General features: G+C 44.3%; 1 protein-coding gene across 3 annotated transcripts; it reads left to right on the forward strand.

Moving 5' to 3' along the window:
• Positions 1-95: 95 nt before the first annotated feature.
• On the forward strand, positions 96-27717 carry magu (SPARC related modular calcium binding-like protein magu). 3 transcript variants are annotated; one of them, XM_065451028.1, is made up of 10 exons: positions 96-248; positions 4359-4767; positions 7420-7521; positions 8682-8909; positions 12626-12766; positions 17567-17812; positions 18558-18639; positions 21550-21625; positions 22303-22477; positions 24736-27717. In XM_065451028.1, the coding sequence occupies exons 1-10, from the start codon at positions 156-158 to the stop codon at positions 24804-24806; spliced, it is 1623 nt and encodes a 540-aa protein (XP_065307100.1). In that variant the 5' UTR covers positions 96-155; the 3' UTR covers positions 24807-27717. The 3 variants fall into 3 exon arrangements, with proteins under 3 accessions (XP_065307100.1, XP_065307101.1, XP_065307102.1); XM_065451029.1 differs by having other exon boundaries at positions 12662-12766; XM_065451030.1 differs by lacking the exon at positions 96-248 and adding an exon at positions 304-417.
• Positions 27718-27726: the final 9 nt, after the last annotated feature.

A 27726-nucleotide genomic window follows, 5' to 3' on the forward strand; every position in this document is an offset into this window, starting at 1 on the left:
TGCAGTAGGTGCCGCGAAATATTTTGAGGAGTCCAATTGAAGGTAAGTTTGTTGGTTGCTAAAACACGGATTCCATGAAAGCTTTCCCAACTACCACGGCGCTGGCTCCGACGGCTTCCTGCGCGAGTCCGGCCTTCGCTGCAGGCAGCGGATGGATGTGCGCGCAGTGGGGCATTATGGCCCTGCTCGCTGCCTTTGCCGCCGCGCTCGCCCTCGCTACAGCTGCGGACCCGACGCTGGCTCTCCAGGTGAGACGCGGGTAGCGACACCTGGCACTCTTCGTGCACGCAATCGCAAAACGCGCGCACGTGCTGATCCAGCGCGCTGACGAGACTGCGTGCCGCCTGTGCGTGTGTTGGTGCGTGTGTGTTGTATACGTATGCTTGCTTACCTGCTGCTGCGAGCGCGTTTCGTATGGTACGTGGGGCTCGGGCCTCATCACGACAGTTGTCATTTCCTCTCGGCGTCGCTTGACACGTGACATCGAGTGTGCGGAAGGCAGCTGATTAAGAGCGTAACCGCAGCCCGAAGTGGTGTTTCCGACTGGCAGGTGGTTGAGCGCGGTTTTTCCAGCTCGGCTCTCTTGCTCTGCGTACACGAGCATCGGCCGTAAACGGTCATCAGTGGTAGAAAACAAACAAAACAAGAAAAAGTTGTTTCTTCTGTAAAGCCGTTCGCGGTTTCGTAGCTCGTATCTCTGCGCCCTTCGCACAGGTACTTACAATCGAAACAAGTGGGGATCCTTTCGTCCACGGGCTGTTCTTATTTCTTTTTTTCTACGTTCGGGCTTCTCTCTACATGTAAACAGTTAGCGACGGCTCTTCGTGGAACGAGGGATGTCGGTGCCCGGCTGGAAGTAATTAAGGCGATCTGCGTCGTGGCCGCCGTACTCTGAATGGGTTCATATTGTGAGCACGCGGTATCTAGCCTTGAGCCTAGCAAGCGCGGAAACCGAGATATGTTTTGAGGTTGACACATTGCCAGCGGTGCATACCGGAACGAATTGACAAGTGCCCGGCGCGCCTTATGAAGTTGGCGCTTATTGCTTGCTATCTATCGCAGTTTTCGTGATTGTCGGCTGTTACAGATTCTTGAAGTGTCATTTGTACACTTGTATTTATCGCTCATTAAGGCTGAAAGTACTTCGGATATCAGTTACAATGTAGTATTTAAACTGGCTTCTTGCATTGTGCTATTTACTAATGCTAGCTGATGTAATTTACACTTAACTGAATAAACACGTGCCATACATTACAAATTTTTCTCTTTGTGCTTCAAATCATGTAGCTGTTTCTTAAGGGGCAAGCATGTGAGGGATGCAGCCATGTCAGCATCGAATATTGAATACGTTTTGAATAATGAACAGCCATTCTAGCCATCAATTTCCATGTCCTAGTATATCAACAACATTAGCAAGTTTCTGTTGTTACGCATCATGAAGTGTTGTCTATTAAGAGAACAAATGGATTATTAGAAGTAAACAAGCACTTTATTTGCACACTCGGGACTCATTGGTGAATGACAGCGGTTTAGTCAAAGTCGGGCTCCCTGAGTGTTGTTACATACTACACTGCATAACTACTCATGCTTTATGTTTACTATGACTGCCTAGATGGAATTTAGCACACATTTGGTGATTCAAGGTATTCTAAGACTACTAGAAATATATTGGTGTTTACAAATAGTGAGTATTAAATTCGAAGACCAAAGTGAAAAGGGCAATATACTTAATACGTTATTCGAAAGTTCCAGATACTTCAACAGCCCTAATTGGTCTTTTTGGTTTGCTTGACAAAGTGGTATGGTGAATTTGTGAAACGAGGGGAGATGGAGAGTTGGAAACGACTCTACATTGAATATATCCAGCTTCTCGCAGACACATGCTGTTTGACAGCAAATGTATGGTGTTCAGCTCCTGCTGCAGACAAGACTTGGATGTTTAATTATGAGACAGTGTTAGCTGTGACAAGTCTGCTATGTTTGTCGTCTCTGGATTATTAGTATTATTATTATTTGGTTTGAAAACATGTATACAATTAAGAGAGAAAGATAAAGAGCAGTCTGGCTCAATAAAACCTTGGAATCACTATCACTCAGTTCAACAAGAATATTGCTTACAAAAGTGTGTCCGTCATTTTATTGCAGCTTGATAAAGTTTATCCCACTTACAATGGCCTTACTTAAAATTAACTTAGCGTGAACAGTTTTTCAACATTTGAAAAATTTTACAAAAAGCCTGTTGAATGCGCTAATTTACAACTACCTCGTTTTACCTCGCTAGATCAGCTAGTACTAACGAGACAAACTACAGCACGACAGTCGCAACTAACTGACCTCTAAACGAAGATGCAAAAAGGAAGCCTTGCCAGCTCACACACCTTAAAAGTTAACAGAAGAGCACGTATGGTGCACAGGGGAGCGCGAACTCTGCTCTTGACAAACATTTCAACTTTCAAAGCCACTTATCTTGTGCACCATACATTCTATGTCAAGAGTGCGCTGAAGGAATAGGCAGCATCATTCATCAAGCTGTTGAAGGCAGCCTATATTGTAAGCATGCTATAATCTAATCCTCGAGAACAGTTCTGCAACAAAATTTACGCAGCAAGAATGGAGCACTATGGGCAAGTACAGTGCCCATAGTGCTCCATTCACACATTCACAGTGCTAGGTTACGTACAGCAAGCTTGTGTATAGCCTGTCAAAAGTTGAGACTGCAGTTGCTGGATACGTGCCAGTGAAGCAAACCTCGACACGTTTTCTGGCACAACAACAAAGGTGTCTGTACTAGGTATTACTATTGTAGGTGGGAGTTCGACGGAATACTGTCTGGTCATGGAAAAGTTTTCAAGTGTTTTTAACTACAGCAGCTCCATACGGGGGTATCTCAAAGCGTCATATTGTATAAGAAGCACAATGGACAGATCATCTGGCACCCTTAATTGATTAACTGTGCTTCTGAACTTTGCATTGTGTGCTCAAGGTTACCAAACACATATTTGTGTAGAAGGCTTCCCATTGTAAAGAAGAGATTTGTACAGATCTTACAACACCATGATGTTTTGACTATGGACAGTGACCTGCTTCTTCTCATTCAGAGATTGTTTAGAGGGCAAGTACAGTAACAACTAAATTCTCTTACAACAGAGGCTTTTCACAACTCGGAACAGTTCCTTGTAAGTGGGCTCAAGTCTAGTTAACTTTAGTGATTGTTAATAAAGGTTTCTGTCAAGCAGTTACGTACAGTTTATTGTAGTTACAGGTAACTCGAAAACTTACACGAGGAACATCTCTTTTTTTTTGTTTACGAAAGCTCTGTTCTCAATTGAGGTGGCCCTTATGTTTTGCGACATCAAAGGGCAACTGCAGCAAAAATTTATGTTTATTTATTTTGTTAAATTTATTGTTTTGCTTCACTCAGGTGTTCCTTTTCAAATACCACCCACACCTTGTATACTGCTACGTATGTGTTTTGCTTTTCACTGTTGACCCCATTCCCCTAGTTATCATTGTTATCACTGCTTTGTTTCAGTGACAGATGCACTCTCTGTATCAGATTACATCACCTGTGTTATGTCGTTAGCACTGCAGCTAGATAGACAAGTCTAATCAGATTGTACTCCTTTAGGCAAAAGTGTATGGACCAGTGATTCTGCGATAAAGCTGATTTTCTTCTTCACCGATGAGTATAACTAAAAGTTGAGCATGGTAGGTCCAATTTGGCATTGCAAACTTTCCAGTGCACTTGTCAATGTCGCTTTGTGCCTCTGGATTACAAATGCTGCTTTTTTTGGTGAGCCTGTCAGTATACTTTTGCTGACTGGTGCCCTTACATGTGCTGTGAATGCTTTTGTACAATCTAAACAATTGACATATAAACAATGTCATAACAGCTGCACATGTTCAAGCTGGCGTTCATGTGCTGGCACAGCTGTATCCTGACAATGTCAGGATAGGTTTTCCCTGTGCGAATGTTGGTGACATTATGTAGGCTACTTTATGTATATGTTGCACTTTACGTTATGTTGTACGTCTAAACTAAGTAACATTACTGTTCTCATTTATGCTGCATAATGTGTTTCACGTAAGTTGTAGTAATGTACGCATTTAGGATGCATTGTGACTTCATCTTTATATACTTGTTGTGTCCGTCGTATCTCCCTGTCGCTTTCTACTACACAGGTGGCAGAGACATTGTCAAGTGGTTCACCGTTCTTATTCCCACATCCTTTGTTAATAGTAGATGCACTGATAAAAAATAATAACAATGATTATTATCACCACCATCATCATCATCATCACCGCCACCACTACTATGATCTGTTCTAAGCCTACAATAATTTCTGTCTCCTCTGCAGACGGCAGGATGCCCACCTCCAACGCAGAACTGCACCGGGGAGCCTCTTTGTGGCTCAGATGGGCGCACATACACCACACGTTGCGACTTTGAGCGTTCCCGATGCGAGGGGAATTTTGTGGAAATAAGCCATGCCGGCCCCTGCACCGAGCCAGCCGCAGGGGTGGCACGGTGCCTGCTCCAGCGCAAGCAGCAGAAGCAGCAGCCAGGCTCATTCGTCCCAGAGTGCGCGCCGGACGGCGCATTCCAGCTTGTCCAGTGCCACCAGCTGACGGGATACTGTTGGTGCGTGGACGCCCAGGGCAGGCCCCTGGTGGGAACCTCGGTTCACCAGCAGAAACCCAACTGCACCACCCGGCGACAGGGGTCGTTCCAGCGCAGGGCGTCTCACCAGGCACAGGCCAAGACAGGTGAGGGACATTCTGTTAGCTGCATTGTTCTTGATGTTGACTTCTTTTCAACATGGCAGCACACTCACGAAAATGCTGTGTTAGTGTCCGAATCGCACCTCGAGGGAGATCTTCCTCAGGGTAACAGAAGCCTCGGAGGCCATGCGTCTGTGCTCCACAAGAGCTGGAAACGCGTCCAGACGCCGATGTTCTGGATGCCACCTGTTGACCTCTGAAATGAGAAACTAAATTGGTATCTATTAGCAACAAAATTAAAAAAAAAACGCAGGGAAAGAAGCTGATTTGATGATAGTGAAATTTAAGAAATAGTAATTCCAGGAACATGTGAAAAATACGAGGGGGAATCGGAAAGTCTTTGCCCCTATATTTTATTAGCCAAAATAAGGTACATACAGGTAATTACAATTATGCGTACTATTCCACGTACGTTACACTATTTTCCCACGTAGTCGCCACACCGGTTCAGGCATTTGTCCCATCACAGCACTAAATTTGAGATGCCCCTGCGGTAGAATTCGTCACGTGGCCTCCCCGAACGCTCATTTTCATGGAAGTCTTCACGGCCTTTTACGAGCTCACAACACCACCACCTCACACTTCTCAAAGTGAGACACCTTTCCCCATACGTAAGCTGCATTTCCCTGTAAATTTCGATGGCCATTCATCCCTTGCTCCATAGAAAACGAGTGGCACTTCGCTGCTCGTAAGCCGTGGATGCGTGAAGCACAACCGCCGTCTTCAACAACTGACAGAAGTGCCATGCCATGGAGATACGGGCAGATAAGGCCAGGCTAGTCCAAGAAAGGTACACCGTTGCAAATGTACATGTTGACTTTGCATTTACAGCTGTAATGTGGCTAAAAAAAAAAGGCGGAGGGCGAGACTTTCTGATTCACCCTCGTATTTCAGCTGGGGTATAGAACCCTTAGCAATGTAACCAACCGGAGGTGTTGTACAAACTTATGAAGTGCATTGCTAATTTCCCTGTTGCTGCGTCCAAACTTCACAGCTCCAAATGATACAAAATTTGGAACAGTCATCGAAAGCACCCGACAACACAACAAGAAAGGAAGTTCGAGGAGAATTTTGTTTTTGTCGTGGCTGTTGTTATTGTCAGTGCTATTGTAATGACGCAAAGAAGAAAAATAATTTGTTCCATGTTAGTAAATTACCCTTCTGCAGCACCAAAAAAAGCCACTCATATATTGTAGGGAGAGGCTTGTTAAGATAGAAAAAAATTTGAGAACGGAAGAACCGTTGATGACACCTTCTTGAAGTACCTGCACTAGCTTGGCTTGACGTCACAGATTCTGATCGCTTTTTGCCCGGCCTAATATAATTTTTATTAGCAAATGTGAACTACATTGCAAGCTTTTGCCTTCATTCTTGTATTCTGATGATGAACTTATTACTGTGAAATTGATGACGATAGAGTTTCAAAAGGATACTTTGTTAACCTGAACTGATTTTGTGTTCCTGTGCACGAGATGCTGGCAGTCTTTTGTTGGCGGCTGTAGCTGGGGACCAACTCCGATTTTCCTATTCACATACATTTGAGATGCAGAAATGCTCTCCTGAGAAGAACACTCGACCGATTTGAATGAAATTTGTTGTCTTTAAGAGCGAAAGCTTAGTTTTACTGACTCTAGGAAGATGAGTTTTGGTAAAGGGCCTGTAATTTTTAACACAGCTTTCTGAAAATTGGTTACGTTTCAGTAAAATTGAAGCCCGAACTTCGCAAATCCATAACTCCCTGCCAAAAGGAGGTATTGCAGTTCTGTAAACTACATCTTGCAGAGCATCTAAGGCGAGTAAATTTGATGTACGGGTTTACAGCTTATGTAAATTGTCAAAATGCTTACGAGGCTTTTGCAAAAGTCTTACTCACGAATTAGTGATATAAATTTCAGAGCAGTGTATAACACATCAATTTTGTTCATTTCAAGTGTATGACCAGGTGAAGTTCACAAGATTGTGATATCATTATTCGTTGCCGAGTTACAGCGTTGCAAACTTGATAATTCAGTTTTTTTTTTTTCAGCTTTTCAGTTCTCAACAAACTTTTTTTAAAAAGATTGACAGGCTAAATAAAAAAATCTGCTTCCTGCAGTAACTAGATTATAGCTTTTTCTGTTAAGTGCAACAAACTTCGTCAAACTCCATGCCGGTGACATATCAAACCCAGAATATCACTATTTATATTTGATTCACGCAGGCTGAGCCCGATTTATTGAACAGCGCGCTGTAAGGTACCTGAAATTTCAGTCATCCTTGAACAGTGGTGGTGCCGCGAAACAGTCCGAATAATCAAGCACGTCCAAATAATCGGTCGACGACCCTACATCCATGTTGTCCTCTTTAGACGTTGCGATAACAACAGCTTACAGAATTGCAATGTGCTTTTTATTGCTGCGCTAACTTGATGCCTCAGTCATTCAAAATTTGTGCAATCCTCAGCAATTATTTGTAACAGTCTAAATAGAAAATCTACTTGTTACTGTTGTCTTTCTGTTAACCGGAACAAGTCTCATCAAATTGGGTGCAATGGAAACTGTGCAAAATTATTTCTTTGTTCCCGTGTACTTATGACGAGAGCTTCTGAGGTGAAATTTTCTTGCGACATACTTAGCGCCCTTTGTTTTCTTCTCACAGGTTGTTCAAGTGTCGATCGCAGTCGGTTCAACCTGAACTTGGTGGGCATATTCCAGAAGGAATTTGACAGGCTCCCCAAGCCTCCAACTTCCAATGCCTCAGGTACACCCCTGTTGTGCACCCATATCTGTGGCACCCCTATTTATGCATCTCGGTGACACCCTTAGTACATTCCTAGTACACCCTCACTTGTGAGCACAGTTCTAGGTTTCCCCCCTACGCAGGCAGTAAATGTCCTAAGCGTTAACAAAAGAAATTGTTTTTCAACACCTTTCATATTTTTCTTAGTGCTATCACATTATGAGGATCATTTAAGGGCTCTTGACTTTGTGGGTTATCACTGAAAACATCTGGGTAGAGGGAGATTACTGTTGAGTCAATTTTGAATGGTGGGAATTTACTTGCAATTTCGCACTTGGGAATTCCAAGTGCAAAATGATTTACTGTGTGGATTTTTAGCAAGTTCGCGTAGATATTCAGCTCATTTTGGATTAGAAAGGAACAGTGCCAACTAAGACGATCACGAGAGGGATCCTGCAAGAAGTGGGAACCACGGTTCCGAGAGATAAAGATTCTTGGCAGAAGCAGGGAAACAAAGGCACGTGAAGTTTTGGAAGCATTCCATATAAAGAAGAGAAGAAGAAACTGTGTTATTGATACTTCCACGACCTTCTTCAAAAGCGAAATGTCCTATCTAGAACGGTTTAACAGATGATGCATTATGGTCATCGTGTGCGTGTCTGTGATTTTCCTTATATTTGCTGATTTTTCGGTGAATAAAGATAGATGAAGGTGGTGCTTGTCCTGTGCCATTCTCCCTCGTGGTTGTCTTAGTTGGCGCTGTTCTTTCCTAATTCAAGTATGCATCATCTAGCCCAAATGAATGTTGTCCTGAACCATGATTCAGCTCATTCTCGTGGATTTTACATACGATTCTGGCACAATTAGTTGTGCCAATAATCAAGCTACTACAAAACTTATCTGTTGTTTTGTTTGTTCTGCACTTTTCCTAATTAGCTTCTTTGTTTTGTGGAGGATGGTGCAGCAAGCTTGCTTTTGTGATGCCTCCATTACACAATGCCCTGAATGGGGTTTGCAAGGTATTATCAAATAATAAAATGTTTGCAAGTTAAAAAAAAATGGCAGCACTGCTACCACGGCACAAATGTGTGCAATAGCAAGGCGGGCAGCACAGCACCTTCGAGACGGTGGCATCCGTCGAGGGAAACTAAGGCAGCTTTTATGGCGGCACAACAACGCAGGACGTGTGCCGGCGGTGCTCAGGTGGAAGTTCTCCGAGCTGGACGTGGACAACGATGGACACCTGCAGCTGCACGAGGTTCGTGACCTGCGACGTCTGGCACGTCGCATCGTGGAGCCGCAGGCGTGTGCCCGGGGCCTCGCCCGGTACTGCGACGCCAATCGGGATCGGCTTCTGTCGCTCTCCGAGTGGCTACACTGTCTTCAGGGCAGCCCTGTCCGCGTGGACAGTAAGCACCTTCTCTTTGCATGTTTGCGGGGCCGGATTAAGTGACTTTGTACAGTGACCTGCGCTTTTTCCTTTAAAAATTTTAAAGAGAGGGTTTCGCTCTTGTTGTTGCTTCGATTTTCGCTCAAGCTTTGCAGTAGGATTGCATTCAATAAATAGTTATGGCAGAACCCATCTCACGATTGCTGTTCACATTAAAGTACTAATGCATTGTAGCGACTCTCCCTGCTCTGCTTCACAGTCATTCAAGAAGCACATTCACATGGAACTCGAAATCACTGCAGTGAAGTCAACCCACATGTCTTGCGCTGCATGTCAAATTGCACTCCAGCATAATTCTCATTGTGCTCATGTCAAATATATAATGACATATATGTCGTGTCCTGCATATCCTATATATCCAGTGAAAGAAAATTGTGAGTTTGGAAACAAGCAAACCACGTTGTTTCCACGGCCCCGTTAAACTATCAATGGAAGGCCCTTGCGCCAATAAAAACCACACATTCGTTCAAACTGTCAATGGAAAGAAGGATAGCCCCACTGGCGCCAGCACAATGTGCTAGAGCAGGACTGTTCAGATTGTGCAGGCAGTGAGTCATGTAACATCGGGGCTGGGGAGTGGGGTCCCTCCAGCTGAATAAATATGTCGTTGTGCACAGAAGACAGTTAGAGACACAGACAGAGGAAAGTGAGTCGGGTATGCTAAGAATGCTAATTGAATTAATAAAGTCTGAATAATTCAGTGTCGCTCTTAGTGCTATTATTCGCATGGTTTGGTGGTAACCTCTGCCCGTGCCCCTTGCAATACTGCAAAATGATTTTGCGTTTACTGCTGCTTTGTTTTCACCAAAATTTAGCAGCAAGCTTGCATTTTACAGTCCAAATCCTTCAGTATAGTACTTGGCACTTATTTCCTAGTTTGGTTAGAAAAAAATGCAAATCTGACTTATTCTGCATCTCCAGTGATGTCGACAACGCACTCCCCAGTTATTAACAGAAGCCAACCTTGAAGGCCGCGCTTTGCCACGCAGCAGATTACGAAAGCGACCAGGTGACATTATACAACAGCCATATTCTAGACACCACTTGTGGCAAGAAGCTTAGACGAAGGCAAACTTGCATTATTTTCCTGACAATCTAGGCAAATAGCACTGCTACGTATTATATTGAATGGTCTGGACTATAAAATTCTATCTTTCTGCTAAGTTCAAGTGACACTAAGCTTTGCAAATGCAATTTTCTTTTTGTAAATTCTCATGGCAAAATCACAGGTCACTGTACGTATGTGTCTGCAGTTGCTGTACTCTGCCAATACTAACCTGTGGCACTGATTCTTGAAGGATAGCACAAAAAAAAAAAAAAACTTGAAAGAAAGGTGAAGAGCGTGCAGTGAGTGGTATGAGAAAATGGTAAGTGCAGTTTTAATGCTGTTATTTACACTCTCCCTCACCATCTTCATGCAGTGTAAAGCGGCAGATTTGGCTTGTGTCAGCCAATCAGTAACGAGAGCTGCTTGCATGTTCCAAAGGGGAAAGGTCCAGCCTACTGTGCTCTACTAACCATTCTATAAACTTTGCATTCAGTTGGCGTCGCTCAGGGGCAATAGGAGCTGGACATTAGAGGAACACTTCTCCTGGTTAGTATCTTTTCTGGTTGGCTGATGGCCCGAGCCATATCTTCTGCTACACTGTACAGAATTGGTGAGGTAGAGTATGGTGATCAAGCACAAGTCGTCATCATCATTAGGTTGAGCAGTCCAGTTGAGACGGGAGAGAGAAACGAAGACAACATGCCCGCGGCACTCTCAACTGAAGTTGCTTGAGTCACAGATGAGTCATTACAAACTGTACTCGCAGACAACTGTTTGTGGCAACGAAAGGAAAGATACATAGTCATAGCGTACACAAGAGTGCTCTTCAAAGTAAGTCACACATTCGTATCCATCTTAGTTTCAGTTGGGGATGAAAAAACATAAGCATCTCATTTACAATAAAAGTAAGAGAAAATGCACTGCTGAGTGTTAAATTTGACATTCTTTTGTTTTTGTCTTCCGCATTTGGGCAAATTCATGTTGCACGTGGAAGGTATGCTGGTTCAGTATCTGTTTACAAAAAGGTTCTCAAATCTGCTCATACCTATTGGAGGAGATGGAAGAAATTAAACTGTCGTGTTTCTGTGCCGCCAGGAGACGAGCTTCACTGCAAATGTAGACCTTCTTTCCCTTTGCCTAGACTAGCGTCTGCAGGCGGCATTCCTTCCATGCCTTCTTTTGTACCCGAGCAGAGGGACCGCGTAACATTCACATGACGAGCCACGTCTCCATTTTTTTTCCCTTCTCTTTCTTTTTTGCTGCACAACACATTTCCTGTGGGGGCATTGTGCATTCGTCAATTGGAGGAGTAACCGAAGTCACAGACTATGGTTGGTGACACTGTAAGCAGTGCGTCTTGCATAGAGGCATTTGTGCTGTGTGACCTTGACTCTCAAGAGGAAGGGTGCACAGCCTTCTGTTTGAAAATTTCAACTGTTTTCATACCACGCAGCTGTTTCATACTTTGCAGACACGACCACCACCACACAATCTACGCGCCACGCTTGTTCGTTTTTAATGAGGGGACCTTTTGTGTGACGCATATTATTTCCAGTTCCATTGCACAATCCAAAGCTTCCTTTCAAGTTTCTTTGTTGTGCTCCATGAACATGGCTATGGTGGCAACAGCCTTCCTTCAACACCTGTCACTGCTGCTTGCATGCGGTACCAGCGAGCACCCGCTAAACATTGTCCGTGCTCTGGCTGCATGACGGGTTAAATATTTGGGACTGTGGTGCCAGTCCTCGGGAGCATTCACTCTATACACAATGTGGCATGGCTGGGCAGGTATTGCGAAGTTTTGTTTACGGTTAGGATATCCACTTAGACATACAGCAGCGAGATATTTTTTTTTAGAAGTATATATGTTCACAATTAGACACCAAGGATCGCAGCGCTCAACAGATGCAAAGTATTACATGTTCATGTACTTACCTTTTGCTACTAAAATTTTGTGAGGTACATTTTGATGTGGTACTGCATAGTTATATGATCCCTGGTGAAGCGTAAGTGTACCCAAGAAGGGAACTTGAGATATCCTGTGGCTTCTGCCATCTCAGCACTAAAGAATCCTGCACCACTGTTCAGTTTCATAGTTTAGTCTCTCTGTGTTCTTGTGTTTGTTATTAAAACGAAAGAGATGAGAGGAAGAGTGTAGATTTCTGAGATGTTAACAGCCATCCAGCGCATGAAAGCTGTCGTCACGTTACAGCACTGTGAAGTACTATAACTCACATGTGGCAAATGCACATTTCTTCAGTACTAGCTTCGTCCACGATGTCTGGGAGTCTCATTTCACATTTTTTTTAACTTGACGAAAACAGTACCACTCTGCAAGTTCATCAGTTGCACAGAAAGGCGCGTAAGAATGCCTGACCATTGCCACTTAATTTTTTTGTGCCATTCTATGCTTTTTTCGTTCCGATCTTTATATATTTCTGCCATCTTCTGGGGTCACGTGGGAACAGAGAAAAAAAAAGAGAGAGAGAGGACTTCCTTGGGAAGTGTTGCACGTCAGCTGATCATGCAGTGGCATCCCCGGGGGTGGTTACAACCCTCTTAATCCGGCCCTGCATGGCAGCCTGGGGTGCATGTGCGCGCACGCACGGCATGTGAGGGGAACGCAGTGGTTTCCCTGCGCGTGTTCATGTCGTTGAACTCAGAGGGGGGAAACTCGGATGCGGCGGCCGTCCTGGCCGGAGCCCTGCGACCAGAGAACCGGCCCACAGAGGACGAGGACAAGGACAGCCAGGAGACACAAGAACCGGGTGAGTGTGCGCACCCTTGGTTGTCCTCAAATGTGGTGTGGTTGTCCTGAAATGCGGTGCAGTTGTCCTGAAATGTGGTGTGGTTGTCTTGAAATGTGGTGTGGTTGTCTTGAAATGCGGTGCGGTTGTCCTGAAATCGCGGAGCAGTTGTCCTGAAATCGTGGAGCGTGGTACGGCTAAACCTCAATATACAAGGTCAGAACACCCACTTCTAACAATGTTCGAGTGACAAGAAAATCCCATTGTTGTAACCGGTAATCATTATAACTGGGTTGCACAACAACGCAGAAGGAGACAAACACCTAAACGTTTTAATTTGATTCGAAGTAGTAGAGTCGAACCCGCTTTATAGCATCACTCGTTGCGAGGTCCAGGGGAAAAAAAAAAGCCACTCCGCCACACCCGCCTTTGCACAGCGCACCCCGCACAGCATGCCTTCATCGCTCCTTTCACCCCTGCAGCGTCGTAGAGAGGGTGGAAGAGAGATGATGAGATGTGCCAAGGGGTGCGAACCCAAGGTGGGTGTGTCACAGCGGCTGCATTATTTCTTGACATTCTTTCTGTTTCTTTTTTTTTTTAACAATTCGATGAAGCATGCCGACGAAGGCGTGTACAAAGGCGGGTGTGGTGAAGCAGTTCGTATCTAAAGAACAAACACTTTAGAGAATTATGCATTCTTTTTCTTTTCAGCACGCACACCCAGTAGCTAGATTTAATTGTTATAACCAATAATGCAGCATGGGAGCGTTGCAGTAAGCAGTTTATTTTACCATAGAACATGCACGAAAGTTCGCACCGCAGTGGCTGCTCATTGTTACATCTGATGTTGTTAAAACAAGTATTGTTATAAGTGAATTCGACTGTAACGAACTTCTATATAACAAGCTATTTAACTTTTTATAACCTCTTGTGCATAGAACAGCATGTGTTTTGAACCTCGGTATAACAAAGTGTTTGTAGATGATTTCAGTATAACGAAGTTTGGACCACGAAGGAATACTGAGACAGTAAATGGAAATTTGCATTCACACAGGTGGGCCAATGGGTAATTACATGCAGCTGCTTGCAAATGCACCTCTCAAATTGCACGCCAGGCGACTGAGAGCGACCATTGAAGTGGAGTAGCGTCATGTTTCATATAAAGTCCCAAGTATAATAAGATCCTATCGTGCCCCACACCCTTGTGAGTGAAAGCCTGTGAGGGTGAGCCAAGAAAGGATGAGCTCAATCTTCCCATGTGATGAAGGGGAAAGGGGGGAGGGGAGCCAGCTCACAGTAGCACGATCAAGTATGTGCGAGTGCGGGAGGTGTGAGAAAGGGGGGGGGGGGGGGCAGGTTGGTGCGCATATCCATTTCTAGCACGGTCATGGCTTTGCACGGCTAGCCGTCAGTGTGGCTGAGCAGCTCGCGTGCCCTGTTTTAGAGGTAATCTGCCGCTCCAGGCCGACCTCTCCTCCTTTCTTTTAGTTAATACTCCCTCCTCCTCCTCCTGCACCATGTGCAAAGTCTGGGGAAGCTGAGACGGTGTGGCAGCCGCACGCCGTCTTCCCGCATGTTTAATGCTGGAGGCTGCGTAATCTCTAGTTTTGGAGATGCATTGAAGCGAGAGGCAGGTGAAGCATTTGCTGCCTGCTGCCGGCACTTTTCATTATAGCATCATCCCACTGTTGGCCACATTAGTGGCCCTTGGGCCAGAGTGGACGCTAAAGCGTGGCTGGCTTCGCTTTGTACCACCGATGTGAAGATATCGTCAACATGGCACGAAACGTGCATCTTCCTCGCCATCTCTCAAATTTAACATAATGCTGCTTATCTCATTCAAATTTGCTTTTTCTGATTGCCCAATAATTCGGCAAATTTTGCTGCCCCATTCCATGTAAGAAAAATCTATTGGCAATCGTGCATCAAAGATAGAATATTAATATAATGAAGTTTCAATATAATTAAGGTAATTGCCGATTTCCAACTTTGTTTTATCAAGGTGTAACATTAGTAGTAATTGGTGGCCTATTTAGTGAAGACATAAATCATAAAAACTACGTAAAAGAGGAGGTGAGGAAAGTAAATTTGCTGCCGGCCGTGCGGTAACTGTCTAGTGCAGATGGCTGGCACCTGAACAACGGTCAGCAGTGGAGGTGGGATTAAGGGGTGTGAAGAAGAGAGAGAGGTTAACAACAGAGAGGAGAGAGTATATAAGGGAACTAGTTACATACTCACAACATAGCTACTAGGTCAAAGTTACCCATAGTTCACTTGTGGAGTGACTTCCTCGAGAGAGTTTGTCGACCGGCCCCGCACACCAGTACCATCGGGTCACGTAGAGCAGCCAGGTGGCAAGGCCCAACTGCTTGAGTAGTCGCTCAGTGGATTGTGAGACACCTCCGACATGCGAGAGGGATCGCGTGATCGGTTGGCAGCCCATGCGCGCGGTAGCAGCTGGAGAGTTCCCCCTGGAGTGTCTGGAAAGCACTACACCCCAGAAGCAAGTGATCTAGAGTCTCCACTTTGCCACAGTTATAGCAGTTTTCCGTGGCGACTGGACTGAGGTGTTGCCTGCGTGCTTGCATCCGCAAGCACCCGGCACGAATCATAGCAATGCCGCCCTTTATTGATGTGAAATATCTGAGCAGGCAATTTGTATGGACTGCTTTCGTGGACATTGAATTGAGCTCTCTACATCTAGCGTGTTCAGCAGGCTTGATGACTTCCTGTGCAGCATAAATTATAGAACAAAAGGTGACTGGTCGCAGTGCTGGTGACTGGTCGCAGTGCTGTGAGAAGCCACGGCATGTATTGCTGAAGCCTGATAGAAAGAAAAAAAGCATTTATTTCAAGAAATAATGATAAGAATTTTGTGAGTAACAGTGGTGACACAACACCACTGGAATTGTACATATGCAGCAAATGTGGACTTGCCTACATGGCTGGCACTCACAAGTGTTAGAGCCCATGTGTGCATATACGTTGTTGCTTAGACAAACAACAGAGAATGTGAAATCACTTACACATAATCTATCTGTCATGATACATACATTACGTTGAATTCGCATAAACATAAACACTAATTGTTATCAGAGAGTTGAATCTCAGTTAAGTGTGCGTAACTGTAAGTCTTTCTTTCGCACTGCCTTGAGTGGCACTCCCTAGTGCTCCCAGAACTAGATTTAGGTATATATATATATATACACAGATACCTAAGAAAGTACACGTTAGTTGTCTTTTTGTCGCGTTTCAATTCCATATTCTTTAATATTTCTGCATTTTAATTTTAAAGAACAGTTGCTGTATGTTGTGAGCACACATACCACACCAAAAATGCAAAAGAAATGTAACAGCAAAATCGAGATGCAGTTGATATGTTAATTAAAAAGTTATCCGCCATCCAAAGTTCGTTTATCTCCTAGGCAATCCTACCTTCTCCACATCCCCGCACCTTGAAGCTTCTTTCCCTCTTTTATGGTCGTCCATTCTCCTCGTCTTTTTCAATTGCCATTTTGCGCTTTTGGCTGTGTTAGTGGTTCGCAAATAGTGCACAATGTGCTGGTCTACCAGAACTTAGCTGTGTTCGACAGCAGTCCCTTGTAGCACAACAGAAGCTGAAGTTTATCAGCATCGCAGTCGAGGTTGTCAGGGTTGTCGGACGATCCTACCGCTGTCAAGCAGATGTAGGAGTCGTCGGACTATCCCACCGCTGCCACCAGTTGTCAGATTCGTCGGACGATCCTACCGCTGTCAAGCAGATGTAGGACTCGTCGGACTACCTCGCCGCTGCCACCATTTGAAGGAGTCGAAGGTCGTAGATGAGGAACTCAGTTATCAGGATTTATTTACAGGATTTGACATTTTAAGACAAGATACATTGGCAGTCTAGCGCGACTCCCATATGGAGCCCGCAAGATTAACATTCAGCAAACAGCATCCGAGCACACAGCTCACTACTACATTTTTAGCATAACATCGAGCACTCAGCTCCTCACGACGAGCACGACACGAGCACGACACGAGCACACTCTAGCAGCCGGCAAACGCTGCTTATAAGCTCTCCACTTGACGTCATCGTTCGGCGTGGACGGAGCACAAGTGGTCGGAAATGTTCGTCCAATCATTGTAAACTTGCCGCCGCCCCGCAGTACAGCCCACACACACAAAGGCTAACACGTTCGAGCCTACACACACAAAGGCTAACACGTTCGAGGGCCCCGTGGACGGAAATGTTCGTGTTGCACACACACACAGCTCTCAGTGCCGCACAGCTCTCGGTGTTGACGTCAGAGGGCTTTGTAGAACTGTGCGTCCCGAGTGGCGTGGTGGCGCACCACATTCCAGAGCTGACCGCGCGCCACGTTGCCGCCGGTCATCCGTAGTCCTCAGAAGGCGCCTCGTCTGGGGGGCTTGGAACACGCGCAGCGGGCTGAAAGCCGGCACGTTGCCACCCCGTACGGCCATTCCTAACAAGGTGGCGAACAGAGCTGCTGGCCAAAGAAAGGATGTGGATGAGTCGTGCATCTGCAAATGAAGACTGTTTTTATATGAAAGATTCGAGCGTTGTTGTGTGCAGTTATTTCCATGTGTTATACAAACAAATTTCTTTCTTCTTTTTCTTTCTTTCAATTTTTTTTAATGGTGTTATATACAGTATCTTCCCTTATGCTTTCCTTGGCTTCATTGTCTGATGGCTTCATGTGCTTGTAACTGGCAAAACATCTATTGTCTCGGTTTCCCTCACTTAGGGTACTTTATTGCCAGTGTGTTTGTTTTTTCCTCTTCACGTGGCAATCGTCTCTGTTCCATGTGTCGCAGGTGGACCCTGGCCTGTAGGTGCCGGGGAGGACTGCGGTGCTGCGCGGCGACAAGCACAGGAGGCGCAGCGGGATGCACCGCGGATCTACGTGCCTGAGTGCCAACCAGATGGCCGTACATACATGCCGGCGCAGTGCCATGGAGGCCTGTGCTGGTGCGTGAGCGTGCGCACCGGGCGACCGCTACGCGGGACAACGTCCACGTCCCGACCCGACTGTGCCACGTTACTCGGTGACACATTTAAAGGCGAGTGGTCTGCATTCTAGACTGTTTGTGCATTGTTATTTTACTGCACCTTGCAAGGTTCCTCATGTATCGACTGGACACTCAATAGGTAAGACAAGGATGGACCTAAACCTCTATCAGTTACGTAGGTTGGTCAAGTGGGAAATGCGATCTTCTTACTTTAATTTGTTAGGTAATTGGGATGCAGCTTTTATTTGGAATTCAAGGAACCATTCTTTAGAAAAAGCCAGCGGAGGGATAAAGAGGAAACATTCAACAGATAGTAAAGTTGATAACAGATATTATTTTAACAAAAACGTTTTGTGCCAGCAAACAGCACAGTGCATACAAATGCATGTAGCACAATGCATAGTGATTATAAATGACTCGAGGAAGCCACTCGTCAAGTGTCTCTCTTAAGTATTCTCACGACTAGATGGATCAGGATCGCTTTGTTTGATCACTGACTGCTTTTGTAAAAGAACTAATGATTTTTTGAAGTGCTCCAAGTGATTTGAGCATTGTCAGGCCCAGTGTCATACAGGTGAAATTTATGACCATCCCTGCGAGGCTTGAATTAATGAGCTTTTTACTTCACAATGTGCCTTAGTCCTTTGCCTATTGCCACTTTTACGTATGTTTGCACCAACTGTGCTGACCCCATCCCCATTCTGAAGTGGTCCTTGTGACTTCAGTACTTTGAAGTAACTATGTGAACGAATTGGTTAAGAAGGGGAGTACAAGATGACCTTGCTTACTTGTGCAGGTTGCCCCTTCAGGAAGAAGCAGCTGTTTTTGGCTGCACTTCTGCACAGCTTCGAGAGGGAGCGGGAGCAAGCTGGTACCAGGTAGGAGCTGCCTTCACTGTGTTCCCGAAAAACATTGTGTTCACTGTGTTCCCAAAAGATAGGCGTTGAGTGAAGTTGGAGGGAGCAGTGAAAAAAAAACTTGGAGGTTTGTCCGAACGTAAAAAAAAAATGAGAGAAATATGAAATACGAAAAAAAGTAAATTAAATATATGTGCTATGTCAGTACTCCTCTAAAGGAGTGCTGACATAACGTTTTCAATTTCTCTCTTTTTTCTTTCAATTAACTTTCAAACCCTCCGAACCTTAGAAAAGATAATGGGGGAAACGTCAGTGCACCGTAAATACTATGAAACTCATTTTTTACGAGTCAGTTTTTTTTTTTCTTTTTCATCACCTAGAAAGTGGATGCATCCATGACAACGTGGAATTTTAGCTCACCTCGTTGCTACGATAGCTGTGATTGCTTCACACGAGTGCAGCCAGGAGAAAGGCATTCTTGCTTATATTTTTATTCATGGTGTCATTTCATCCTACCTTTATTGCTGCACTAGTTTAAGACTTCACACGTAACAACATCTACAGGTTCCGAACTGGCCGCTCTTCACGCTGTTGTCGAATACATTGAAAAAGAATGAACTAACAAATGGGCAATATTTTGTGATTCGAAAGCAGCCCTTCAGAGCTTGCAAGCTTTATGACGTGGCAATTATGAATAGCTGGGGTCTAAAATCAATGAAACTTGCCATTGCGCTTCTGAACGAGGACATGATATCATCTTTCAGTGGCTGCCGGGACAGTGTGTCATCGTTGGTAATCACCTCGTTGATGACGCTGGTTGACGTGCTCAGGCTGGCGCACCAACACTCCTTATACCTTTATCGAGAGTAGACACTGCAAGAGAGCATCGCAGTCTCGCTTGTGCCATCACGTTAAGTTACTGGCATACACTACAGAACTGTCGTTAATACAGCCTCGACCCATCACTGAAACTTAAATTACGAGCAAACCTTTCACGACTTGACGCAACACTGCTGTGTCGGCTGTGGGTAGGAGTAGCATTCACTAACTCCTACAGCTATTGTATTGGAATGGCGGACTCATAAATGTGCGCTAAGTGCAAGTGTGAAGAGACCATCAGTCATCATCTGGGCCACCGTTCTCGCTTTGATAACCAACGTCAAACTCTCCAGTGTGCCTTGAATAGACTGGATGACAGGCCATTTACAGAAGCAAAGATCTTGGGAGCCTGGCCTCACAGTTCATTAACCCAGAAAGCAGTTCGAGCGCTTCTTCACTACCTTAAGGCAACAGACTTGAGTGCCCGACTATAGACATCCTGTACCTAACTTAGTGCATGTGAAAGTGTGGTATAGACTCACATTTTTTCTCTCCCTCTTTCACTTTCCATTCCCCTTTTCACATGTCAGGTAGCAAACTGGACTCAGTCTGGTTAACCTCTCTCTCTCTCTCTCTCTCTCTCTCTCTCTCTCTCTCTCTCTCTCTCTCTCTCTCTCAAGACCCCTTATAAGCATTTCCCAGATTTTATACTGGCCAAGCGTGATGCTTTTATATGCAAAGAGCATGTGGTAGAGTTTTTATGGCTTTGAATACCTTAGAAGCTTGTTGATGCGTTCCCGTTTGTTGCGCCTACTTGGCTCTCATGCTCTGAGGCACCAGTCGTGGCTGTTGCGTCCAAAAGCCATGACGGCACACTGCCAGTACGGCATCATTCTGGCGGCTGCCACATGTCGCCACTGAAAACAGGCACCTCATAGAACCTGCCCTGTGACACTGAAGGATTGCCATTGCCATGTTCAGACCTTTGGCAGTCTCCAATCTCAACACGGCTCACCAAATCAAAAGTCAAGAGAACCTGGATGAAGATGCAAGGAGTTGCATCACACTCATCTTCATGGATGCTATTTCATGATTTTGGGCAGTTACTTTGACATACAAGGCTGCCCAGAAACTGGGAAAGGGCTGAGAGTGCTCGAAAATAGGCTGTTCTTATTGAAGATATGACCCAAGCACTGGATGGAAATTACAAGCTTTCCTAAATTAGATTTATGGCTACAACCACTGCAAAAGAGCACTTAAAGTTTAGTGTAACCATCATGCAGCAATATCAAGCTTTACTGAGCAGGTTTTCAATAGTTTGCTGGCTTCGTATTCAACTTAAATAAGATTTTTTGTGAGTGTAACTTTCTCTTGTCAGTGGTGCTATTGTAAGCGTTATCAGGTGTTGCATTCGTGGGTCGCATTCTTTTTTCGTGTTCCCCTAAAAACGTATCAGAAAGGTTGTACTGTACATTTGTGAGTATCCCTTCATGTTGTCCAGCTATGCACAAGTGCTTTGGTCCTAGCCAGTGGCAGTAGCTATAACATGAATCAGGCAGTCAAGCCAAACAAATTCAGTGGAAACCTACAAGGTGTGGCTTTCATGTACCATAAACTTTCTCTCCATTTCCGTGTAGACGATCAGTCAGCAAGTAGCTTAAATACCAATTCAATTTGGCTGCAATAGCAGTTCTTTTTTTGTGTGTGTGCACTAGAAATTTGATAGGTACAGCCAGCCGCACATGTTTACAGGACAAGAGTTCTGCAACAAATGTGAATGTCTGCTGTGTTAAGGCTTTATGCTTCTAATGTAATGGGTCATTTTTTGTTGGTCGCAAGAGCTGCTTCAGAGTAAAACTTTCAGTTTGAAGCTGTGTGCCCAGACTTAGTGGTAAATCAGCTTTCTTTTTTCTTTTTGCAAATTTCGTGTCCCGTACACTTCTTTGATTGACTGCTCACAAGGGAATGTGTTACCTGGTCTGGCACAAAGAAATTTTTTGCCGTACGAATATAGCATGTTCCCGTCATGTCTTGCCGAGTGGCTCGAAACGCAGAATACCAGGTGAGATGACTAGCTCACAGTGTGGCTCAGAAAAACACCATTTCTTGCAGCCCTTCAGGGTCAAAGACCATGGGAGATGACGTGCTGCGATGGAAGTTCTCCGCACTCGACGTCAACCACAATCAGGTACTACTGGCCTACATTCCTCAGTGCAGAGCTTTAAAAGAGTGTGTTGGGTCATCAAGTCCCCAAATTTTAGGTATGACCTCCGATCCCCTCATCTTCTGTTTGTAATAGCTAGGGAGCAAGGCTAGAGAGAAGTGAATGACTGCCAATGCTAGTTCTCCCCAGTTTTGCATAAAGTATGTGAATTAGGGCTCTTTCTACAATTCTGTGAGTGCTACATCAAGATTTACAAAAAAAAAGTTTACCTCCAAGCATACCCTTAGAAGTCTTCTGGTGGGGAAAGGACATCTGATGGGTACTTGCTTTGAGCAAGTTTTTATTATAAAGACCAATTCCTGTAGTGTGGAAAATTGGCAACATCAGGGTCATTGAAAAAAATCACTGTGAGCTAAAAACAATATGTTGCCTGTCAGTCTCTGTTGTTCCAAGTTTTCTGCCACTTGTGTGCTGCTTCTAAAAGTAAAAGTAAAATTGCAGTTGCATCCCACAAAAGTCGCATACGCATGGGAAAATTCTGTAAAAATAAAAGGATCACCGGTGAGTATTGTTGAAGTGCAACAACTCCTTCACTTGAGGTGCGGTGTAGCCCTTCTTGGCAGAGAAGCCAAGGAGAAACACTGATTGTTAAGGCATGTTTGTGCATGTCGCAGTGAACATTGGGACATTGATGTGTGCAGGTGCTGGAGCGAAAAGAGTGGAAGCAGTTCCGGCGTGGCTGGGCAAGCTTCCTCAAGAACGGTGGCAGGAAAAAGTTACGCAAGTGCTGGCGCAACTTTCTTCGCTTCTGCGATGAGAACGATGACAGCCGAATTAGCCAGGACGAGTGGTTGAAGTGTGGCAAGCCGGTGGCAGGTACAGTTTATCTCGGCCTATTCTTCCACGCTCTGCGTTAATGGGGCTTTGAAATCCTGCTGTAATGGACTCTCGACATCAGAGTTTGAGTGGCCGTTTTGTTCTGAACAGTAGAAATACCATGGGTTAGTAAAGGGTGACATGTAGGATTAAGAAATCTGTATCTGCCATATTGTTTTATAACACAACATTTTGTTGCATGTTTTTGGTTTTAGTACTTCCTCAAAGCAAGCCACTCATGAAAACATGCATTGAGTCCCGAGTGCTGGAGTGCAGAACTTATGCCATAGCAAGACACAAACACACGCACACACACATACACGCCTCAACACAAGAACATGTTGCTGCACACGTGATAGCATGCTGTACTTCAGAGTCTCCCACCCCATTTGTGAGCAAAGCCGAAGCTGCTTAGTAGTTGCAACGGATTGTAGCCTACCCATGCAGCATGATAGGCTAATGAGCCCAAATGTTAGCTGTTGCCTGTCCATTTTATCATACGGCTTTGCACAGCTGCAGTTTGTGCAATACAGCCAACTTCCATTAATTGGACTCTGACGGGACCGGCGAAACTCATCGAATTATCCGGTAGGTGGAATTAAACAAGATGCAGGAAAAACACCAAAGCGCACCACTAATTCATTTGACAGTATTTGCACGATTCCAGCACGCCCCCGAATCAAACACACGCCCGCTTTCTGTGTGTCCAAAGTGGAAAACTAACATAGAAATGACATTAAAACTCTTGAACAAAGAAGGCTAACTGGCACCTGACTTTTTAGCAATAAAATTGGGCAGGGGTCTAATATGTATTTCACAACAGTGGCCGGTTTCTAAAAGTCAGCTTCACCACAGGATTTTTAGTCAGCTTCGCCTCAATACATATCTGTTATGCGGTAAAGCACACAAACGTCCCGAATGTGGTTTTGGTATCGTGTCCAATTGCACCGTGCAGGCAATTTTCGGCCCATTCGTCTTTTAAAAAAAAGAAAGAAAGGCGCATGTTAGAATCGGGCAAATACCGTGTGGGTTTATTAACCAGTTGCCGTCATCCAAAAAAGATCACGTACACGTGACGCATGCGACAAGAAAGGATATTCCATACCTGCCATCAAGACCATGAGGTGTGGCACTGGCTAACACTCGCAGGTTTAGTTCTAGTAGATAAACATAAATACCCCACCAAGTGCATGAGATAACGGCGCCGCGGTAGCTCAATTGGTAAGAGTGTCATGCGAAGACGTGGGTTCGTGCTCCACCTGTGGCCAGTTGTTTTTTTGTTCCCCTTCATTTCCATTGATTTATCATTTCTTTAATTCAGTTAATAAGTACATGTAATTTCCCCCACGCTGTCCTTGGTGTCATTGTTTGTTGGCTTCTTATGGTACAATCGGACATTGTGAGCTATGGTTATTGCTTGAAAATCTTTCTAGAGCAGGCCGAAAATAGCTGTTTTCGAGGGGCAAAGAATTTCTGATTCGCCCTTGTATTGTAGCCACTAATACTTTTTCAATATGTAAAATTATATGTTGCTTGTTTTTTTTCCGTTCATTTCTTCTGAGACACACTACTCTTGCCTGGTGCTCACTGCTGCGTTGTTTTTATTGCATGATGAGCCCATGACACCTGCATATATATATATTTTTTCATTGGTTACTCTCATTTTTGTTCTTGTGCTCAAATGTGACACATTGTTTTATGATATCAGCTTATGTTTGTGGTGCATTACTTGCCTTTGTCTTAATTTTACATGCCTGTCGAATTATTGCTGCTACCGAGTAATCTTAATTTTTTGTATATTAGTGCCATGACATTTGCCGCACATCCTTCCCTGATGAAATGCCAATAGGTATCTTTAAAGGATTACATCACTTTCAGGTTTGAGCACTGATATCGTTTTGCACTTTTCATATTTAATAGTCTCGAGAAGGTTTAAGATAAAAGGCGTGTGCTTTGGATCTGATGTTTCGTGGCATTTGTCAATGAGGAATAATCTGAGGAATAATTTAGTCACGAACTTTAGCAACTTTAGTGATTGAATAGCGTAGCAATATTTAACCTGCATATGCAACATGGACGAGCATATTACGTGCATATACCTAAACATAGGCGGAGCCTCACGGCAATGCCAACAGGGGAAATTTGCCTGGAGTGTCCATATAAATTCTGTCACGAAAATTATTAAAGTAATAATGCCGTGGCTCTTGCTGTGTGTCAGATCTTGCCTTTAAGTCATTGTTCCGTGACCTCTGTTTCAGATTCTGCACGGCCCAGCAGTGGGACAAGAAAAGGGCCCAATCCTTTTTCGACCATCCTCATAAGTAGATGAGGCTAACGAAGTGAAGGATGCCCTTTGAGTTTGCCCTCAGCTCATGGTGGGGTTGCCCAGCTGAGACGCAAAGGCCGCGTGCGCTGAACTGCGTGATGTTTCTGCTCATCAGTCCTTCGATCGACAACCCTCGTACTAGACGGGGGTCGCACATTAATTGGGAGTTGTCGTAAGGCCACCGGAAGTGAAAGTTCCCAGCATTTGTTGTTTTCTGTGCTCGTGCGGTGACATACGTGCCAATGCTGAGCATGGAGCACTTTGTGTGGAATATGCTGAAGTGTTTCGGAGCCGTGGCTCGCATAGTGATTATTCTCCAATTCCATTCTTTATGCTTTGCATGCTATCCTGCGCTGTAGTTATTGTCCTGGTGAACTATTTGGCCCAACAGGTCATAAAGAAGGAATGGGAACGAAGGACGAGAATCACTTGATAATTTCATAATCTTTTTTTTGTGTGTGTTCTTCTTCTTAGAGTTTTTTCCAGCTATAAGTGGGTTCGATTTTGCTTTCTTGAAGGCTGGTGCCTGTGTGATGTCACATTCCCAGAGCCCAGAACAATGTGCATGCAAAATTTGCGCAGTCCTTTTTAGTTCATTTTAAAAAGCCTTGTGCCTTTTCTAAAAGCAGACGTTTCCATTCATATTTCCTGGTGCCATCGAAGTTTCCACATCTGCACAATTTCTGCACGCTTGTTCATGTTATGCAGCTTTTAGTAATGTTTGAGCCCCATTGTAAAGAAATCCTGACCTAGTTATTGCTTGTTGTGTGCATAATCTTGTTATACGACTCATAATGAGTAGTCATTGTTTTAAAGAAAAATATTGAATCAAAGTTTTAGTACCTGCACACATTATCCATTCGATGTCATTATCATTTGTGCCATTGTATTAACCAGAACGAGCCAACCAATTCCATTATGCAAATTCTTTGGTGCATGAACTGTCAACATGATACTGCTGTTATGATGTTTCTCATGTACTTACTCAGTGGTAGAGAGCATGTCATCTTTGCCACCATTTCAGCACGATCACTGTTTTGTTACTGCATACATGTTTATCGCAGGCCTTTTAACGTGTCCATCTATCGACATTGACCGAAGTCAGAGCTTGCAGTAGTTGCTGAAGAGATGTATCAATGAAAGCGAGTATTTTAGGCTCGTTTGCCTTTTGCAATGCATTAGCGCATTGTTTGACTAGACCAATTTTGCTCAAACTACAGGTTTCAGTCCTGTTAAAGAGATTCAACATGCCATCATGCTGCATGTCATGCCTGTTGCAAACTGTGCTCCAACAATATCGCATCGCAAACGTTCAGCCATAAACGTTTGAGCCATTCGGTGATCTGAAACAAGAGTGAATAGTGTATCTGTCTGCATTCTTAAATCTTGAATGAAGAAGGCATCCAAATTTTGGCCTTATTCACAAAAGGTTTGATTATGTAAAAAAGCTGATTTTAGCTGTGAGTCTAGGCACATAATTTTTTTATTTTTTGCTTAAGGTGTCTTTGAACCCATTCCATTCGCCGTGACTATAAGTTGTCGAGTAAAATTAAAGCAGCGATCTTCTTTGCTTACTTGTTTGTGGACTCAAACTCATGAAACTGTAAAAGCTTGGGGAGGGAAGAACTGGGGTTGTTGACGCAATGCAGTGAAGCCATTCTTCTGCTGGGTTCATTGTAGGCAGCATGCAAAAGGATGGGGACGACTAAGGAAGAGCACAGGATAAGTGCTGACCTGCGCTCGCCTTGCCTTAGGACTTGTCCTGTGTTCTTCCTTAGCAGTGAAATGAAGCTTTGCATTACTGACTATTCACCCAACATGCATTACAATCAAGATGTTTTTTAGGTTGCTCCACAGACTCAAAGTGTCTTGCTTTTATCATGTCTAGTGATGTTCAGTGGCAAACATTTTATTTCCTTTTCAAGCAGCTTTATCGTTTCTCAGATCTCTTATACAAATGTTGAGCGCTTGGATAGGGGAGAACAGCACTTTTGCCTCCATGTTTGAAATTTACCATCGTGAACAAAACGAACCATGAAGAGGAAAAACTCCGCCGACGTTGGCAGAATCGGAAACTTGTTTTCAACTTCGAGAACTGTGCAATGCAATTGACTTGAATGTTGGCGTACCCTACGACTTGCTTTGTAATTGTAGCCCTGGCAAAATGAATTGCAGCATTTTTATACAGTGTTTCAATGAAGCTGCCATATTTATTCATACAAGACTCGCCTTCACGTTAAACTCGCACCCTGAATTTGGAGCTCAGAAATTCTGAAGAACAAATAAAAATGTTTTGCCAAAGGGTAGTTACACTATTGCCTGCATCAGAACAGATTGTGTTTCATGATGGTGGTCACAAAAATAGTATGTCAGCATTGATTGTAACATGTGCGCCCACTGGTTTTGTATAACAACCACATGGCTTGCAATGGGTGTTGGGAGATAGATGCATGTAGGCCTGACCCATGTAAGACCCTGTCAAGACTTCTGATGTGTGTGTCCTGCATGAGGGAATATGGTCTGCCTGTGTTTAAACTGTCCTGTCCACAGTTCATTTGTCCATGAAAGTACTCTTTCTGCTCCACACTGACATTATTTTTTTCAAAGGTCCCATGGCCGACCTTTCAAACACCCTCTTGGACCAATGCACAAGTTGTGAGCTCATCTGTGGAAGAATGTATACTCAGCTTTGTCAACTCTTGTTTTGCCATGGTTGGTTATAGCATTGTAGAAATGAGCGCTGGCTGCCTCAGACTCATGGTTCGCACGACATTGTGTACTGTGATTTCATTCATAAAAAAGTAGTTAGATGCGAGACATCAGACGTAAGGTCACCAGTAACACTTTGTTCAGCCACTCTCTAATGTGATGTATGGCTGAAAAGGTTGTAATAAAGGTATTCACTGAGAGTCGATTCATTTCT

The sequence above is a fragment of the Dermacentor albipictus genome, chromosome 7, assembly GCF_038994185.2.
Source record: "Dermacentor albipictus isolate Rhodes 1998 colony chromosome 7, USDA_Dalb.pri_finalv2, whole genome shotgun sequence".
NCBI classification, from domain to species: Eukaryota; Metazoa; Arthropoda; class Arachnida; order Ixodida; family Ixodidae; genus Dermacentor; species Dermacentor albipictus.

Bases quoted from the DNA above. Each gene is read 5' to 3' on its own strand.
- magu (XM_065451028.1), top strand. From the start codon at position 156: ATGTGCGCGCAGTGGGGCATTATGGCCCTGCTCGCTGCCTTTGCCGCC. The intron at 4,768-7,419 runs GTGAGGGACATT...TTCTTCTCACAG, and splicing joins CCAGGCACAGGCCAAGACAG to GTTGTTCAAGTGTCGATCGC. The intron at 18,640-21,549 runs GTAGGAGCTGCC...CATTTCTTGCAG, and splicing joins CGGGAGCAAGCTGGTACCAG to CCCTTCAGGGTCAAAGACCA.